The 17,378-nt window shown below is 35.2% G+C and overlaps 1 protein-coding gene across 1 annotated transcript in view; it reads right to left on the bottom strand.

Annotated features, from left to right (window-relative positions):
* The window catches only part of CPS1 (carbamoyl-phosphate synthase 1), a 119,346-nt gene that overhangs the window by 90,548 nt on the left and 11,420 nt on the right, over positions 1-17,378 (bottom strand). Inside the window, exons 2-6 of the mRNA XM_021923956.2 lie at positions 11,878-11,987; positions 8,836-8,980; positions 7,808-7,897; positions 5,271-5,327; positions 2,351-2,443 (exon numbers count right to left, since the gene is read on the bottom strand). Coding sequence (XP_021779648.1) covers positions 2,351-2,443; positions 5,271-5,327; positions 7,808-7,897; positions 8,836-8,980; positions 11,878-11,987 — 495 coding nt within the window. The remainder of the gene's footprint in view (positions 1-2,350; positions 2,444-5,270; positions 5,328-7,807; positions 7,898-8,835; positions 8,981-11,877; positions 11,988-17,378) is intronic.

Genomic DNA, 17,378 nt, shown 5'->3' with positions numbered 1-17,378 from the left:
AATGACATGGAATCCAAAGGTTAGCTGAGTCATGGAAGCTTCACACAGGAACAATGAGCTGACTCTTGAAACTGACTTCTTCAGACAAGAAGGGGAAGAAGAAAGCATGAGAAAAGGTTCGTAGGTAGAGAAGCAAACATATTCAGACCTTGTAAGATGCAGGCCAAATAGAAAATAGGTTCACAGGGAGTCTTGAAGAGGTTTCTTGAATTCATGCAGCAGAAATCTAGAAATTGAGCTTTTTAAGGCTTTTCCATCAAACCCCCATCAAAATGCAAAGAAAAATAGCATGAGGTTAGCCACAGAGACTCTGGAGTCACTTGAATTCAAATTGATGCTAAATTTGGGCAAGTTACATTTGATTTTATATAGACTTACTTGCTAAGCTTATTTCTTCATCTATGACATGGAGTTTTTACGAAAATTAACTGAGTGTTCAAAAAAACTTGGTTGTTATTATTTTCGTCAAAGACCAGAGCTACCACATTGAATAGACCATGATGATTATGAAATATCATAGGCAAAAAAGTGTATGTTTGCTATATCTAGGAATAAAATGTTGTAGTGAATAAACCTATTTAAAATCAAACTTTGTGTCCACATGTACTTTTTCTATTCCTTCCTGTCAAAGAATTTCAATTGCCTTTGTTGAAATAACACTCACTTTCTACTTGGATAAAGTAGAGTTTCTCTGAGAGACTCCATTGCCACACTGGTGATGGAACAGAAGTTTGCAGCCATCTCTGCTATGGTATAAATAAACCCCAAGGTAGAACCAGCCAATAACAATGATGCCACACAGGCTTCCACAGGGCTAAATTCTCCACATGTAAAGCCCCGTGGTAACCAAATACATAGTCCTTGGAAAGAGAAGCTCTATTTTTATCTCCCATTGTATGTAGTAAAAACAGAAGGTAGCAATTCTTCCTTTAAGTTTCAAAGTGGATCAAAAACTTTTCTTTAAAAAAAAAGTCATAGCAGTATCCCATAAACATCTCAGATATCGAATGACATAATCACTATGCTCAACCAAACTAGTTGAAATCCTTAGGGGAGAAAATAGGATGATCTTTTACCTGGCCACATTCAGTGCCTCCTTCTCCCATTTGTATAAGCCGCCTAGGTTGCTATATCTGTTCTTGCTATTACTGCTCGGTTCAGGGTCTCATGAGTTTTGTTCCAATAAGTTACAATAACCTTCTAGTTGCTTGCTCTTTTATTCAGTTTTACTTTGCTTCAAAATGACACTGAATGAGTTGGCAATAGTTTCTGGAAGTGCTGATTAGCCAATGATATGAAACCTTCTAGACCTAGCTTTATTCAGTCCATCTCCACTCATCCTTGCCCAAGTGTGTAAACCAATAGGTGTGAACCCGTTTGTTCAGCCATCCCAAACTGTGCGTAACTCTTCAAACATACTATGTTATTCTGTACTCTATGCCTCTTGGCAAACCATTCCTTCTGCCTGAAACAAAGTTCTTCTGCTTCTCCATCGACCCAACTGTTACTATCTGCTCTTTGTGTCTCGGAACGAGGCTCACTCTTCCACAGAGCCTTCTCTGATCCACCTATCCCGTTTCAATGCTGCCCCATGCATGCCCTTGCAGCATGCTATGCACACTCCAAGGACAGCATTTATCACAGGATTCTGCACATGGTGATTTACTTGCTTGCTTGTTCCACAAGGCTCTATGTTCCCCAAGGACAGAGACTGCAGCTCAAGAAACTCACTCACACCTACATTCGAAACATTGGTTTCGATCAAAACCAATGAACTTCTTTCTAAAATGTATTCTGTACCTTTTTATAAATGTATACTAAAGGAATTTCACTTTAGGGTGACTCGGTCATCATTATGAACATTAATTTTGAAACAAAGCTATAACACAATAAATCTTTAGTGTATGAATAAATATTTTTCCTGCACAAAATGCCCCAGACTCTGATTACTGTACCTGACTTCTGTAAAATTCTCTTGGCTCTCTGGCAGGTTACTAGCTCTGACTCCTCATCATCACTGTACCTATCTTTGGCAATTCAGTGCTCCCTTTATTTGACATTGTTAAAATCCTAAGCTGAAGAATCAGAAAGGGTGGAGGGAACACTAAAATAATAGTAAAAATCCTCTAAATCGGGGCATGAAGTTTCCCATGTAAGCCTGTAAATAAAACTTACCAGCTTTAAATGCACTGATTTTGTAACGTGTATTTTAGCCACTATGAGATCCCTTTTTTCCCTCAACACTGGTGCTTCTGGAAGATAAATTCTGCCTAAATGAAGATTTTGATATTTCAAGAAAGGTCTAAACAGGATCAAATAAAACTTAAAAATATAAAGGAAAGCCCCTCACCTTGGTTGAAACCTCAGCAATCAAATTCTGTTTATTTGGATCCACAAAATCCACAGGCTGACCTTCAAATTCAATCTTCCCAAGCATGGTACCCTATCAAATTAAAAAATTTAGTTAAAAGGAAGCAACGATGAAGGTGTTGACAAGATAAACTCAAAGGGACTTTAAACAGCTGCTCCAAGATTTAGATGTCTTTATAACTACTCATAATCATCAGTGGAAGATCTTCGTCTTCTCAAACTGAAAAGATTAAGTAATTTGCACATGCATTTTGGGAAATACTCTTGGAAATATAATTAGTTCTTCTAGGGCTGACACCATTGCCTGATGTAGGCAAAGTCAAAAGGCATCAGAATTCAGGTCTCCAGGCTCTGGGCTGATGCAAATTGGGATATTTAGTAAACTTACACTCCTCGGTGTCTATGACCTAAAGACATTTCATGAGAGAAGTGGACAAAAAAAATCTATTGAGACAATAAGGAATCTAAAAATACCAAAAAAATAAAAAGAATGAGAATTCATTTATTGTGATAGTAATATTAATTCACAAAGAGGAAATGCAACATAAGTCATAAACTTCTAGAATTTGCAACGAAAATATTCACTATTTTAGACATGTTCATGTCCAAGTGTTCCCAAGGGCTTGAATTTAAAGAATGTTCAACCCTTTGTAAAGTTTTCGCAAACTACTCTTGCTAGCTTGAACATGACAATGTCATCTTTTTTTCAGCTATATCTTGAGATTTACTTATTTGTTAGTAAGTCTGCTTTTAGAAAAATGATATGCTATATTTAGTAGTCAAGATTTTATTGAGGGGTAAAAATTCAAAATAATTAATTGATTTGCCCTTCTCTGACGAAATTATTGCATTGAAGGAAATAGAAGGAAGCCTTCATTTCCCTTTTAAATGTATTTCTTGGGGGAGAAGTCACTTGGGGGTAAGTGAGAGTAGAAAGTACCTATGTGTCATGCAAGCATGATGGTTATTTCAGTGCTATTATTAAATTCAGAGTGCTGCCTCTAAGTCTGGGAACATTACCTCAAAAACACCTTTCACTTCCATAGTAAATTACTAAATTTCATGGTGGCCTGTATTTACTTTTAGAATCCAAGTCACATAATCTCTTGTCTATATTTATGGATCCCTAATTTTGAAATTTGGTTTTCAGTTATCCTTCCCCTTTTCTTAAAACATTCTGAATGAAATACGATCTTATTTTTCAAACTAAGATTAATAGAAGTGAAAGCCATAATATACATTTTAATACGAACCACCATCACTGATAAACAATTATGAGGCAATACTATTTTGTCTGTGCCAATCTATTCAGCCAATTTTGAAAACCTAACTGCCTATGATAAAAGGAGGGCTCATTTTAACCTAACATATCACGTGAAAGACAAGTATGGTCTTGTAAAGTTTTCCTGAATCATTAGGCCTGACTATATTTTATTCAACCTACCAATTCTGCCATCTGAATTGATTTTTTCAACTGTATTCCTTTCCCACCTTTATAGTCTCGTCATTGTTTACTGCTCACACACATCATTAGGCTGAGAGAACACAAGAATCTCCCTGGGATATATAATTTCACTAACACCTATTCTCAGGAAAATCATGGTAGAGTGAATAAAATCAGAGGTGGGATAGAATGATGGCGTAAACGCTCGCTGTCTTCCTTCTCGTCATGGGTATTTGGACATGTTTTTTATTTTCAAAGCTGTTTTTCCTTCTGTTTACAGAGAGCCTGTATCCTAACAAGAAATCTACAAAAGATTTTTTTGAAGATTCCTTTTCCCATATGTACTTTTTTTTTTTTTTTTTTTTTGAGACAGGCTCTTGTTGCCCGGGTTGGAGTGCAGTGGCATGATCTCAGCTCCTTGCAACCTCTGCCTCCTGGGTTCAAGTGATCCTTCTGCCTCAGCCTCCTGAGTAGCTGGGATTACAGGTATGTGCCACTATACCTGGCTAATTTTTGTATATTTAGTAGAGATGGGTTTCACCATGTTGGTCAGGCTGGTCTCGAACTCCTGACCTCAAGTGATCCGTTTGCCTCAGCCTCCCAAAGTGCTGGGATTACAGGCGTGAGCCACTGCACTCAGCCCACATGCGTAGTTTCAAATTGTATCATTTATCTTTTTATTTTTATGTAATTATATTTAGCAAGAAAACTTTAGTTGCATTTGGGGAATTTAGTTAACATTAGTGAAGTAATGTTTCTTTCTGATTTGGAATGTGGAAATTTCAAGTAAAATAATAATAAACTCAACAAGCAGATGGTGATGAGATATTCTCAGAGAAGGGGTCAGATGTTGTAGCAATCAGACATGAAAGCAAAAGATAACCTTCCCTTTTATCACCTTGGTCATTGATATGATCTCAACAAAGACTATATAATTGAAGTAACGCATGCAGGGCTTATTTGGCACATTCACGAAAGATAATGCATTAATTTAACAGATAACTCTTTCACAAGGACGAAACAAATAATAGTAACAATGCTGTACACTTCCTGGAGTGTATTTTTCAGCATGTAGGTTTTCATTTCAGGCAACGTTGTCATGCAATTTGTTACCTTTTCCACTTGTTTCACTAAAGTTCTATCACATGAGCTGAATTATAAATGCCTTGACTTGTTGGTATAATAAACACATAGTGGATACTCAATAAACTGCCAGGTGAATGAATATCAAGTCCATTTAGTTAAAAACATACCAATCAAATATTCAGTCTTGAAAATTACACTGAAAATAGTAAAGCAAAATAACAGAGACCCAAATAGCAGAAGCTGGCCAGATTCACTCCTTTACATATTAATGGATCCCTTAGGCATTGAGGGAAACATACATACATACATACACACACACACACACACACACACACAGAAACATAGATTTGGCTAAAGATGATGATTATACCTTATCCCGAATTATTTTAGTCAGCATTCTTGTGTCCACTCCATAAATTGCAGGAACCTATAAGAAAAAAATTGTAGTGACAGTGAAATTGGAGGAAATTAAATCCAGCATATTGTTTCCAAGTTACAAACTTGGCCTCATCTATCTTTTGGGCAGTAAATAATTTCTCCACTCTTTCTTTTCTCTGACCCAGGGTGACTGTGTTGTCAGAACACGGTAAATTGTTGCTACAGTTAGGCATAGGACTCTTAATACCCAGGTTCTTTCTCAGAGTAAAAAATGAGAAATTCTGAACATCAATCTTCTGCTACACTTCAGTTGCTTTTAACCCAGGATGTTAAGTAAGTTAAATCACACTGGTGAACTTCATAAGCAATAATATGCAAATCTATGTTTTGAACCAAATGTTCCTGGCACAGAGTAGGCCCTCAACACATTTTTCTGAAGGACCATGTTGAGTAGTCATGTTGTTCTAAAACATGATCATCCTATTAGTCCATCACGTAAGACCACCATTTGTTTTGTTTCTTTGACTAGGTTGGATAGAGACACATGTAGTATAAAAAAAGAGTAATGAGTTAGGAATCAAGAAAACAGGCTCTATTCCCCTGGAGGCTTTTTATTAAAACAACAATTTTTAAAGAAGTTAGAAAAATGAAAACATGTTTTAGGTTTTTTTTTCTTCCACTAATTATCTGAGAAATGTTTAAGCAATGTATTTGTTCTCACCTGTAAATTGAAGGAGTTGAACTGGTTATTATTTTGGATTCTTTTCTACTCTACATGTCGGTGATCATGGAAGAAGATCCAAAGCACATTTAAAAAACAAACTTACAAGCCATTGGTTAGACTTACACTAAAACTATTAGTTCTGACATGGAAAAGCTATGAGAACAAGGGTCAAATAACAAAAAAGGAAAAGGAAACCTTGGGTTGTGGGGGCTGGGGGGAGAAAAGTGTGTCTCCCAAATGACGATTACAGAAATTAGCTGCCTGTATAAGGAAGATAAATTCAGATAATAGTTGAGAAGAAAATGACGATGGCCCAGGATATGATATGGATGCCTTCTTCTCCCTTTTAAAATTTAGAAAGAATGAGATCTAAAAAGCCAGGATCGAGATTTTTTTTTATTTGTCAGAAAGAAGCAATGTTTAGACCCCATAGATAGACACTCATTGGAGAGGCAGCACTTTCTTAGAATAAAATTCTGTCAATATCAGGCCCAGCAGTTGAACAAAAAGCAGCTACAGCAAAACTGGAGATGAAGTATACTTCTAACATCCAAACAAGGCAAATGCTGTTATTTCATTAGAAATTAATATTTACGGCTGGGCGCAGTGGCTCACGCCTGTAATCCCCGCACTTTGGGAGGCCGAGGCGGTGGATCACCTGAGGTCAGGAGTTCGAGACCAGCCTGGCCGACATGGTGAAACCCCCTCTCTACTAGAAATACAAAAAATTAGCCAGGCATGGTGGCAGGCTCCTGTACTCCCAGCTGCTGGGGGAGCTGAAGCAGGTGAATCACTTGAACCCAGGAGGCAGAGGTTGCAGTGAGCTGAGATTGCCCCATTGCACACCAGCCTGGGCAACAAGAGTGAAAGACCGCCTCAAAAAAAAAAAAAAAAATAGAAATTAATATTTAAACTAAAAGTGTAAGATAAAGTTTTATAACCCTTTTCTGATATTATTAATACTTCAAATGAAATTATATATAATTACATGTCATAATGTTGAAGCCCAACGAAACTTGATGGTAATCTGCTTATGACATTGGCCGGGTGCGGTGGCTCAAGCCTGTAATCCCAGTATTTTTAGAGGCCAGGATCGGCTGGATCAATGGTCAGGAGATCGAGACTATCCTGGCTAACACGGGAACCCCGCCTCACTAAAAAAATACTCAAAACCAGTCACAGGTGGCGGGCGCCTGTAGTCCCAGCTACCAGAGGCTGAGGCAGGAGAATGGTGTGGAACCCGGGAGGCGGAGCTTGCAGTGAGCTGAGATCCGGCCACTGCACTCCAGCTCATGACAGGAGCCAGACCCGGGCCTCAAAAAAAAAAAAAAAAAAAAAAAAAAAAAAAAAAAAGAATTAGAGATGACACAAGTATTGCATAGAATGATTATGTGACCTGCACAAAGTTACACAACCAGTTAACAGTAGAGCTGGTACTAGAACACTAGAACCCATGAAGCAAGTTCCATAACTACATTCTAGATAAAACGGTGAAGGAGAGTAAAGACTCAATTGCTAAAAAGAGAAAATGCTGAAATTTTATCTTACCCCCTTTCTCCCAAATGTGAAATGCTACCAAGCATGTATGAGTGCCACCTAGTGGATAAACTGAAAATACGTGCTCATCAGCACTTCAGGAGGAATCCAGACATTTCAGCCTTTATATAGTAAGAGAAGGAATCCCTCTCTGAAATGCAAAGATCCCAAACTACATGATCTTCCTCTGTCTGCTTGTCACTTCTGAATCTACAGGCACCTTCTCAATCTTCCTTAGGTGATGATGGATGCCCTATTACATTTCTCACCTTTTCTTCCTGTAGCCATTGCCCTAAACTCTTGGCAGCCAGCCAATGGTTGTAGTCTTTACTATAATCCAGCACCAGCAAACCTGCAACCTAGAAAGACAGGCAGTCATTTTAAAGAGGTTATCACAAATTATTATCTAACTCTTGTGAGTCAATTTGCATTTGTTTTTAAGTTTTATGATATCCACTGACATGAGACTTAGGATTTTTGAAAACAAGAAGGGGCAAAAAAAAAAAAAAAGCCCTTTTTTTAAAATACGTAATTGTTGCATTCACCATTATGAGAGGGAGCAGGCTTACCTGGCTTGGTAAATCCTGAGGCTAAACTAGGTCCCCCTTCTCACATGCATGGCAAAAAAAATCAAGAATTTAATTAACAATTACTGGTTTAATGCACATGATGAACAAAATCATTTTTAATTTACATTTAAGGGAGAGAAAAAAATTGATGGGAAATTGTGAGAAATAGTGAAAACTAAGTTAAATGATCAGTTGAAGTCATTCAAAAATGGAATGGTGAAAAAATAGGATTGAATTTGGAATATAAATTTTTGAATTGCTCATATGATATATATTCCTAAGATGGTATTCAAAGTTACCTTGTTTAGGAAATCTTAATATGTTTACTTTTAGACTGGCATAAAAGCTATCTTTAAATCATCCCCTAGAGATTAAGCTTAAAAAGCAAATAATTGATACAGAATTGATTACTAAACTCCTTTTAAAAGGTGATTCTTCCCCAATTATTTTATAGCACAGTTGTTATTTGAACTTATAGCAACATTTTTTTTCAAGTTAAGCCAAGTTTCATCCAATGCATTAAAATTCAAAGTGCCCTAAGAAATGAAACTCAAAATACTGTCAAGTTAAAGATTATTCTCATATACCTAGGAATAAGATTGAATACTTGAGCTTAATGATTTGTACTACCATATTGAGGAAGAAACTTTGGCCATCCTAATTCTTAAGAATAAGTTAACTATACTCCCTCAAATTGAGACTTTTTAAATGACCATCATTGGTACTACCTTGATTCCATTAGACTCCAAATATTTGCTAAGTCCCAGTTCATCCAGAGCAGTAGTATCAGGAGCTCCACCATTCCCAATAATAGGGTTGGCCATTGTGAGAATCTGTCCCTTGTAGGCAGGGTCAGTAATAGCTTCTGGGTACCTGGGTAAACATGCCAAAAAAGTATCAACAAGTAATGTATGTAACTACAAAGCTATAATCTGCATACATGCTCTGAATTATGTAACCCTTGAAAATGAGAAGAATCCAACAAGAATGTCTCTAGATTTTAGCAAACCTAGGAAAATTTTACGACAGAATATAAAAATTTATACCATGATATAATTGATATTAAAAAAAACCAACTCATGAATACCAAGGTATATTTTCATATAAGTTTTATCCCCTCAATTTCTTTATATTTTTAAATTCCTTTAAAAATCCCTTTCTAGCATCTTAATTTTTAAAATATTGCTGCTCTATTTAAAGTTTGCAGATACTCTAAAGACTTCCCTGGCCTACCAGATATCATTGAGCACAAACTGATATTTACTGTTGAGGGCTGCCAGTTTCACCAAGATAGTAACCATCAAAAAATTGAAAAGCTTTTCTTGATATTTTTTAGGATACTGAATAGTATCCTGATTGTGTTAGTGGTGGTTGCATGAGTATATATGATTATTAAAATTCAATGAATATTTAAAATAAGTAAGTTAATTTATATGAAAGAATAACTCAATAAAGTTGATTTTTAAAATATTTTAATTTTAGAAAGAAGCATATAAGTTTGGGAGTTATTATCTGCTAAGAAAAAAAATTCATCTGACAGACCTGACTTGAGGCCTTTCTGACTTCTAAGTTAAAAGATGCTGATATGTAATTAGGGAGGAATGCAGGAGGGCTATATTTTAAAGTTTGAGTGAGAGGAAAAATACAAATATATCATGTGTGTGTATGTGTGTGCATATACATATCATATGTGTATATATGCACACACACACACATTTCTTATTCTTAAGAAGAAGAAACACTATTCCCATAAATGCCAGGAGCTATCTACACTTTTTCTATGCACTGGAATACATTGCAATTCAGGGGTTTTTTTTTCTGCTCTCTTCCATGTTCACTTTCTGCAAAATGAGTTAAGCCAAATCTTTTTTGTGGATTACAACTGAAAGTGAATTTAGGTGCTCAGGGGGACAGAATCAATGATTTTGAAAGCAATGAAGTTTAACACAGGCAGTAGTCAACATAAATTCTCTAACACCATCCAGACTAGCGCCTACCAGAACTAACTTTGTCAACAACATACTTACTCTTCCAGCTCTGCAATCCCTAAGGTGACTCGAGGGCTGTGGTGTTTATCCACAGCTTCCATCAGTTAATTTCTCAGCTGTCTCTTATCTGTCAGGAACTGATAATTTTTTAACCAAGATCTGCCCACAATATAAATGCATTGCTTGAAGATGAAAAACAAAATAACCCCTTTAATTATCAACCACCTTACTGAGTGAGGCACGTAATGAATGAAAGCAGCATGTCTCAATGGAAAAATAGGGTCTATGGACTAATCTTATAAATGAATGCCTTTTCCTACATCAAAAGAACTTTAATTAATTTGATTTTACTTCTCTTTCTTCTTTCTTTCCATAAAAGAACTGACCATTCCCTTTAAACATATGCTTACAATACTCTTCAGTAAATGAATAAATACACTTTGTTTTAGAGAACTACAATGTTGGGAGCAAATTAATCCATCAGCTCCTGTTTGACTTGTGTGATGTGACAAGATTTATTACCTGTAATCTATCACAGAGAAGAAAACTCTAGTGCCCTCCATCATTCTGATCTATATTAAACAGTTGTTTGTTGGCAGGTATATTAACACAGCTAGTAATTAGTGCTGTCGAAAAGCTTAAATAATTGCCTGGTGAAGCAAAACTTTGCAAACAGGTTTCAATACACTGTAATTTAATGTTCTCACCAGTGGAACTATTTAAAAACCCACCTAATATTCTTCATTTCACACAGGGAGGCAAGACTTTAAGAAAGAATATAAATTAATAATATAATGGAAGTTTGGTCAATTAGTATCGGTGAACCTAATGCCCCCTTGTCTTTATGAGGCTAACTGAAATTTCTCTAAAGAATTTATCAAATATTTCATAGAATACTAGTTGGATTGAATCTCTATTGGAAACCCCTTCAATCAATCTAGTCATGTTTTTAAGACATGTTTAAATCCCCAGTTTAAATTAGTGTCTAATCCAGCCCCCCACTTTTTATATGAAGAAACTAGAACTCAAAAAGCTTAAGTGATGTTCCCAATATTATATAGTTATCCTTAGAACTGAGACTAGAACTTTAGCCTCCTGATTCCCAGGTGAACAAACATTTATTAACTAGGTAAAACCAGTCACTTAATTTCTGTAGCAACTCTCATTTTCATTGCTGTACATGTTAGCAGGTCTTAAATACTAAGGCAGGTAATAGTTGATAATTACTGAAAATATTAGATCTACACAGCTGCTCTCTCATTGATTAAAGATAATAAATGTATCTGTTATTTCAACTTTCTTACTAGAGTGCAAAATTACATAAAATACCCAAGGACTTTCTTATCTCCTTATAGTATTTCATATTAGATGTGCAAAATTGATTCTTTCCTAATGAAATGACACTAGAATGTACTATCCATTCTTTTCCTTGCTCCAATTTTCACCTTAATTAGACCCATACCTCCCCTTAGATAAACCATTTGGTAATCTCACATAACCTGTGTCCTCACAATCTAAGTTTCTAGAATTCATTTTGTTCTCTTTATCCAGGGGACCACCAGCATGCCCATGTTGTCTTTCATTTACAGTAGCAGGAAGTTCATGTCTAACTTTCTTTCAAGGACGGCTGCAGTAGGCTATGCACAAGGCACGGTGCAACTTCAGGACAATATGAAGTCTAATTATGATGCAGTGATTTCAACTTGCCACCACGAGTGAGATCATCTGGTTATTTCTCTACATAGAGGAAGAATAAAGCCTTGGAAAAGAAGCATTACTCACCCTCCCAGGCCAGTATTAAAAACCACTTCACCAGCAACAGAGGATGGATGGCCAAAGGAGTAACCTTTCATCTTAGTTCCATCTTCCAGGACAATGTGTGCTGTCTGTGCCTGAAGAAACAGTTGCATGAATCTTAGCAGAATACACAATACAAAACACACAAAAATATTCCAAAGGTAAAATACACAGATATATTAAATAAAGGCATAGTATATTTAATGAAACCACAATGCCCAGATTTCCAGTTGCTTTCCTATTGCTTGTCACTTTTCTTCAGATATATGGCTCCTGTAACTGGCAGATGTTTTGTTTTGTTTTCTTGGAAGAGGAACTGAAGCATGCAGATACATTGTCTATTCTAAGTTTACTTGTAGAGTTGTTGACAAGCCAGAAATACTTCACTTTAGCTGAAATGTTATATGTCTATCTTTTCCCCTTTATCATTCTCTAGCTTTGCTCAAGAACAGCTTTAAGGAAAGTTCATGAGTTTGCAAAAACATTGTGAATTGTACCATACAGCTCAGCATCACTCTGAGATTTAGAGCCAGAAGGAATCTTCAAGATTATCTATCAAATTGTGTTCTGCAGAGCTCTTGTGTTTGATGGAGTTGTCCTAAGGGTTGCCCTCTACATGCCAGAATTATGTTCATGAAGAAACTGAAACTTTATCACTCTCTTAATACTGACACAAAACCAAGCACTGTGGAACATTCTAGAAGTATATTGTATTTTGCTTTTTATTAGAGTTAATTATATCCATGTCTACTTCCTTCTCTATACTATGGCGTTCAGAATTGGATAACTTTGCCATAATAATCTTTGAGCCAGGGTCTACCAAATTCTTAGCTAAGAAGAGGAACAACTGGAAAAACATCTAAGAAGCAGACATCATTTACTCCTTATAAATACCCTAAATTCTGTTGTTGAAACCATTTAAATCTAACTCTCAATTTCCATAAAATTCAGGGGAGAAAGAAATGTTTTCAACTACACCTTGGGAGACAAAATACAGACTCCCTAAGAAACTCTATAGGACAAGCTAATTAGAATGTGATTTTTAAAAATTAAACTATAAAGAAAAACATATCTGAAATAATTGAGGAAATTAGAATCATAAATTGATATTTGATTATATGAAGTGTAATTTTTTAAGATTGATCTTAGGATTGCAGTTATATTTTTAGTCATTGCCTTTAAAAGATATACACTGTAATATTCAAGGATAAAATAGTATGATATCTGAGATTTGCTTCAAAGTAATCAGCAGTCAAGGGGATGGACAGGGACATAGAGAAAAGAAGTCTGGCCATGAGTCGAATTTCCTGAAGTAAGGAAGATCATTGGGCTATTCTTTCTGGAAGGTTTAAGTGTAATCATCGAAGACAAAAATAAATAAATAAATAATACTAATTCTTCATTTTACTTCCCTCACAGTTTTAGGACTGAGGCCAAAGTGCCTAATCCTTTTAAATCTTGCCACCCCACCTCCACTCCCATTACACATACACATACACATACATACATACAAACACACACACACACACACACACTTTAGTAGGCAGCAGGAACTCCATAAATGATTTCTAGACCTTTGTTTCTATGCTCCTTTTGCTTTATAACATGCACTAAACTTTTCAAATGTTAAAATGAAGAAAGCCCGTTATTTTTCTATAATAATTCTCTCTGTAGAAATAAGATGCCTCTTTTAGATCCGAAGCACCCAAGTCTCTTGTTATTAGAATGATTGTGTTCTGCAATGTAAAATAATGTCTTGATTACCTTTAAACCAATATACTTATGTTCCAACATCTTGTTTATGTGTGAGTGTGTATACATATTAACTTACATTTACACACAAAACTATGTTAATGTTTTCCATTAACATAAATTGATGGGATATGTTTAAGATGTTCCTCTCAACAGATAATTTTATTAGTTTCTTTTTTAAATCAGAGGTACAATATGTGAATTTCAAGTTTGTATTTCTGAGAAAGATTGAACAATGTACTGTACTGCACATTTTATGTATGTTTGTATATGTGTGAGTGAGCATATATGTGTGTTCCTGGGCAACATTAACCAAAAATATCTTGTCCTTTACTTGACTTATCAAATTATCTTTGAGTTAAAGTTTTATCTATCTCCTTCGACCCAGTGTTTGAAATCTCAAGCTTGACACTTTAAATAGTTGGAGTTTGTCTTTATTAAATTTAAAAACATTTTAGAATTACTCAGCACAAAGGAAACCACAATTATTTATTTATTTACTATGAGTGATGACCAGACTTCTACAGAAGAGATGATCTTATACAGAAGTCTGAATTCTGCTTCTGTACCCAGGAAATCAACTTACATGTCACTTCTGATAACATGCTATTCTGATTCTAAATTTTGTTTTAATTTGCCAATTTTTGTCTAATTATAATTCAAGACAGAAGTTGAAGATTTTAGAAAGTAAGAGTGATAGTATTCGGTGTATTTCCAAATATTATTATAAGCTATTCAAATATCTCTGCTAATGGGTCTGAGTAGAAGTGTGTTTGTTAGGAAAACTCCCCAGGTAACTCTGATGTGTTTTATTAGGTGAAACCCTTGGTCTAAGTAATGAAAATTTACCATCGAAATATATTTTCTACTGGAAATACTGTTTTTTAGTTCTTAAGGAAATCATGTGTAAACCTACATGCTTTTACAAAACGAAAAGAAAAAGAAAAAAATTTTAGATAAGATGTAACTTTGATAGAACCTAAAACAACTGTATTTAGTTGGCAAAATTTGGGCATAAATTGTAAATTTCACTTGTTTTCTGTGTATCAGTTTATCTATGCTACTCTGAACTATGCTTGCTTAAGATATTACCTTGGTTTATATTTTTATTTTGCTTGTCTCTATTCTCATCTGAGAATTTCAAATTATGCGATATCTGGGTTAGACACTTTCTAATCATTTTAAAGAAAGGTAAAAAATAACATAAGAAAATCAACACTTGTGAGCCTATTCCTATAATTCTGTTTGGGATTTTTCTCACTCCCTTCATGAAACTAGTTTTCTATTTTACTTTCCGTCTCTATATTTGAAGAGACATTTGCTATTGCCTGAAATAGTCCCTGAGATTGTGTTCAATATGTCTTTTTGTTGCTTTAATTATATTTTTGGTTCTTTGGGCAGTTTTTATAGATCTTCCAATCCTCTTTCCTACTACACATTATATTGTAACAAGGCCTCTGTTTATTGCTAAAGTACTCTTTATATTCCTCTTAACTACACTGGCCCCTGATGAATTTAAAATGATGAGTGCCAGTTGACTTATCTATGAATTGATGGACGAACTCTGAACAAAGAGCTATTATTTGGAATCCTTTCTTCTAACTAACAGTTCCCCAAATGCTATTTCATTCCAAGGAGTATAAAAGAAATCACCTTGTTACCATCATAAGATATTTTAGTATTCTCAGTCCTAGTTGACAGAGGTCTGCAGGCGAGGAATTAGATTATAACATTAAATTATAATTTAAGTGCCTACTGCCAGAGCAGTTCACACTTTGAAAAGGGGAAATACAAAGGAAATCTTAATGAAAAGAAGTGTATATTCTTGTAGAATGTCAGGAAAAGTAACCAAAGGATTATATAAATGTGAGTTCTATAAAATAAAAGACCTTATCATGACATGATCCCTATGTGTTTAATAAAAATGTATATGCCAATAAGAGCATTTAGACATTCAAGTCTCAGACAGTGAACTCCTACCAGGTGTCAAGCACCTTGCTAGGCTCTGTAGATAAATGGATGAATGTCTCCAGTCTTCTCGTTTAGTAAAAGGCTAGATAAGGGAATGGATTACAAAACAGAGAAAACTTCAGTAAGGATATCACTGAGGCATCACTAAAACACATGGAAATGCAAAGATAAATATTTTTCCCTTGAGAGATTAAGCTTTAACACAAGAATTTGCCCTTTCTTTTCCACTGATGTTTTAAGCAATAAAAATAAAAATTTCAATACAAAAGCTTGCCAAATTTTGAATTTAAAATCCAAAATTTAAAGATTCCTTCCTCTTGGCTTAGATGTCATTTTCTCGGAGAGGTCTACCTTGACGCCCTCATTTAAAATTACAATATGTTCCCCAGCCCTCTTTCTCCTTGGTCTGCTCTTTCTTCATAGCACTCATTACCTTTTAACATACCATCTAGTGATTTATTTATTATCTATTTCATCACATTAGAAAGTGAACCTCATGTGGGCAGAGTATTGGGTCTGCTTCATTCACTATTGCACCTCCAGCCTATATCGGTGGCCAGCACAGAGTAGACAAGTAACTAAGCTTTGTTCACACTTTAGTGAAATTATTTTAGTCAGATAATCTACTGACTATTTAGCAGAATATTTCTAAATGATTAAATAACGACTTTGATAAGAGAGGAAAAGTTATAATAGAAAAAATATACAAGCATATGCTCTCCTACCCACACCCATCGTCCTGATTATTTCTTTCAATGCTGAAAATATTAAACACTTATTTTTTCATCTTACACTGCATAGAATTTTTTATTTTAACCATGTTTCAAATTCTTAATTCACTTTTCTTATTATTGGTGGGATTGTTATCTAAAATGTAGATATCTAATGCAATGTTTTTTCTAGCAGTAGTTAGTCTTACAAATATTTTAAAACCTGAAACATTAAGTTTCTTGGAGTCTCAATCTCTCTCTGTCATATTTTCCCAGTATATCTTGGAGTTACAACTGTCAAGTCACACCTGGTCCTACAGGCTAGTTACTTAAATAATACTCCAATTAAAAATAGTTCTACCTCATCACATAGTATCTAATAATGATAATGGCTATAACTAATAAATAGTCACCTATTTGCTTTTAGAATTAACTTCACACTATATGAAATTGCATGACCACCCAAGACAAAAATCCCATCATCACCTACTATTGCCTCCTAATTGTTCTGGCTGCCTCCAATCTCTCCCTGCTTCTATCCATCCTATGAAGTATAGTCAAGGTTTTCTTAAACATTAATTGGATGACACTAATCCCCAAATTCCTCAATTCACATTCAAAGTCCTTTCATCTGGCCCCCTCTCTATATGGAATACCTTAGATTCCCTACCTCTCTTTGTCAGTCCTTTGTGCATAAATGTCTTCCTTGTTGCCTTTTTATATCCTGGCAATGCTTCCTAGTACCCATGGTATGTACTAAGTCAGAATTAATCACCGATTTTCTTGTGCTTCCACTGACTGCATTTGGTGTATACTGTTGTGTGTTACCTTTTAATTGCTAAAGGTATTTTTCTACCATACTAGATTCTAACTTCTCAGTGTTGCATCTAGAAAGCACAATGCCTAATTCCATGTTGTATCCCCACTGAAATACCCCACTGTTGTCTACACAGTAATATTCTCACTACACAGTTGGTGAATGCATAGAAACGTACTTCATTATGTGACATTAGCATGTGACAGTGCTGACACTATGGTGTTTTCAAAATAATT

Source organism: Papio anubis, chromosome 10, assembly GCF_008728515.1.
Source record: "Papio anubis isolate 15944 chromosome 10, Panubis1.0, whole genome shotgun sequence".
NCBI lineage: Eukaryota > Metazoa > Chordata > Mammalia > Primates > Cercopithecidae > Papio > Papio anubis.
The sequence above is the reverse complement of the archived record's forward strand: the minus strand, read 5'-3'. Positions and strand labels throughout refer to the sequence as shown.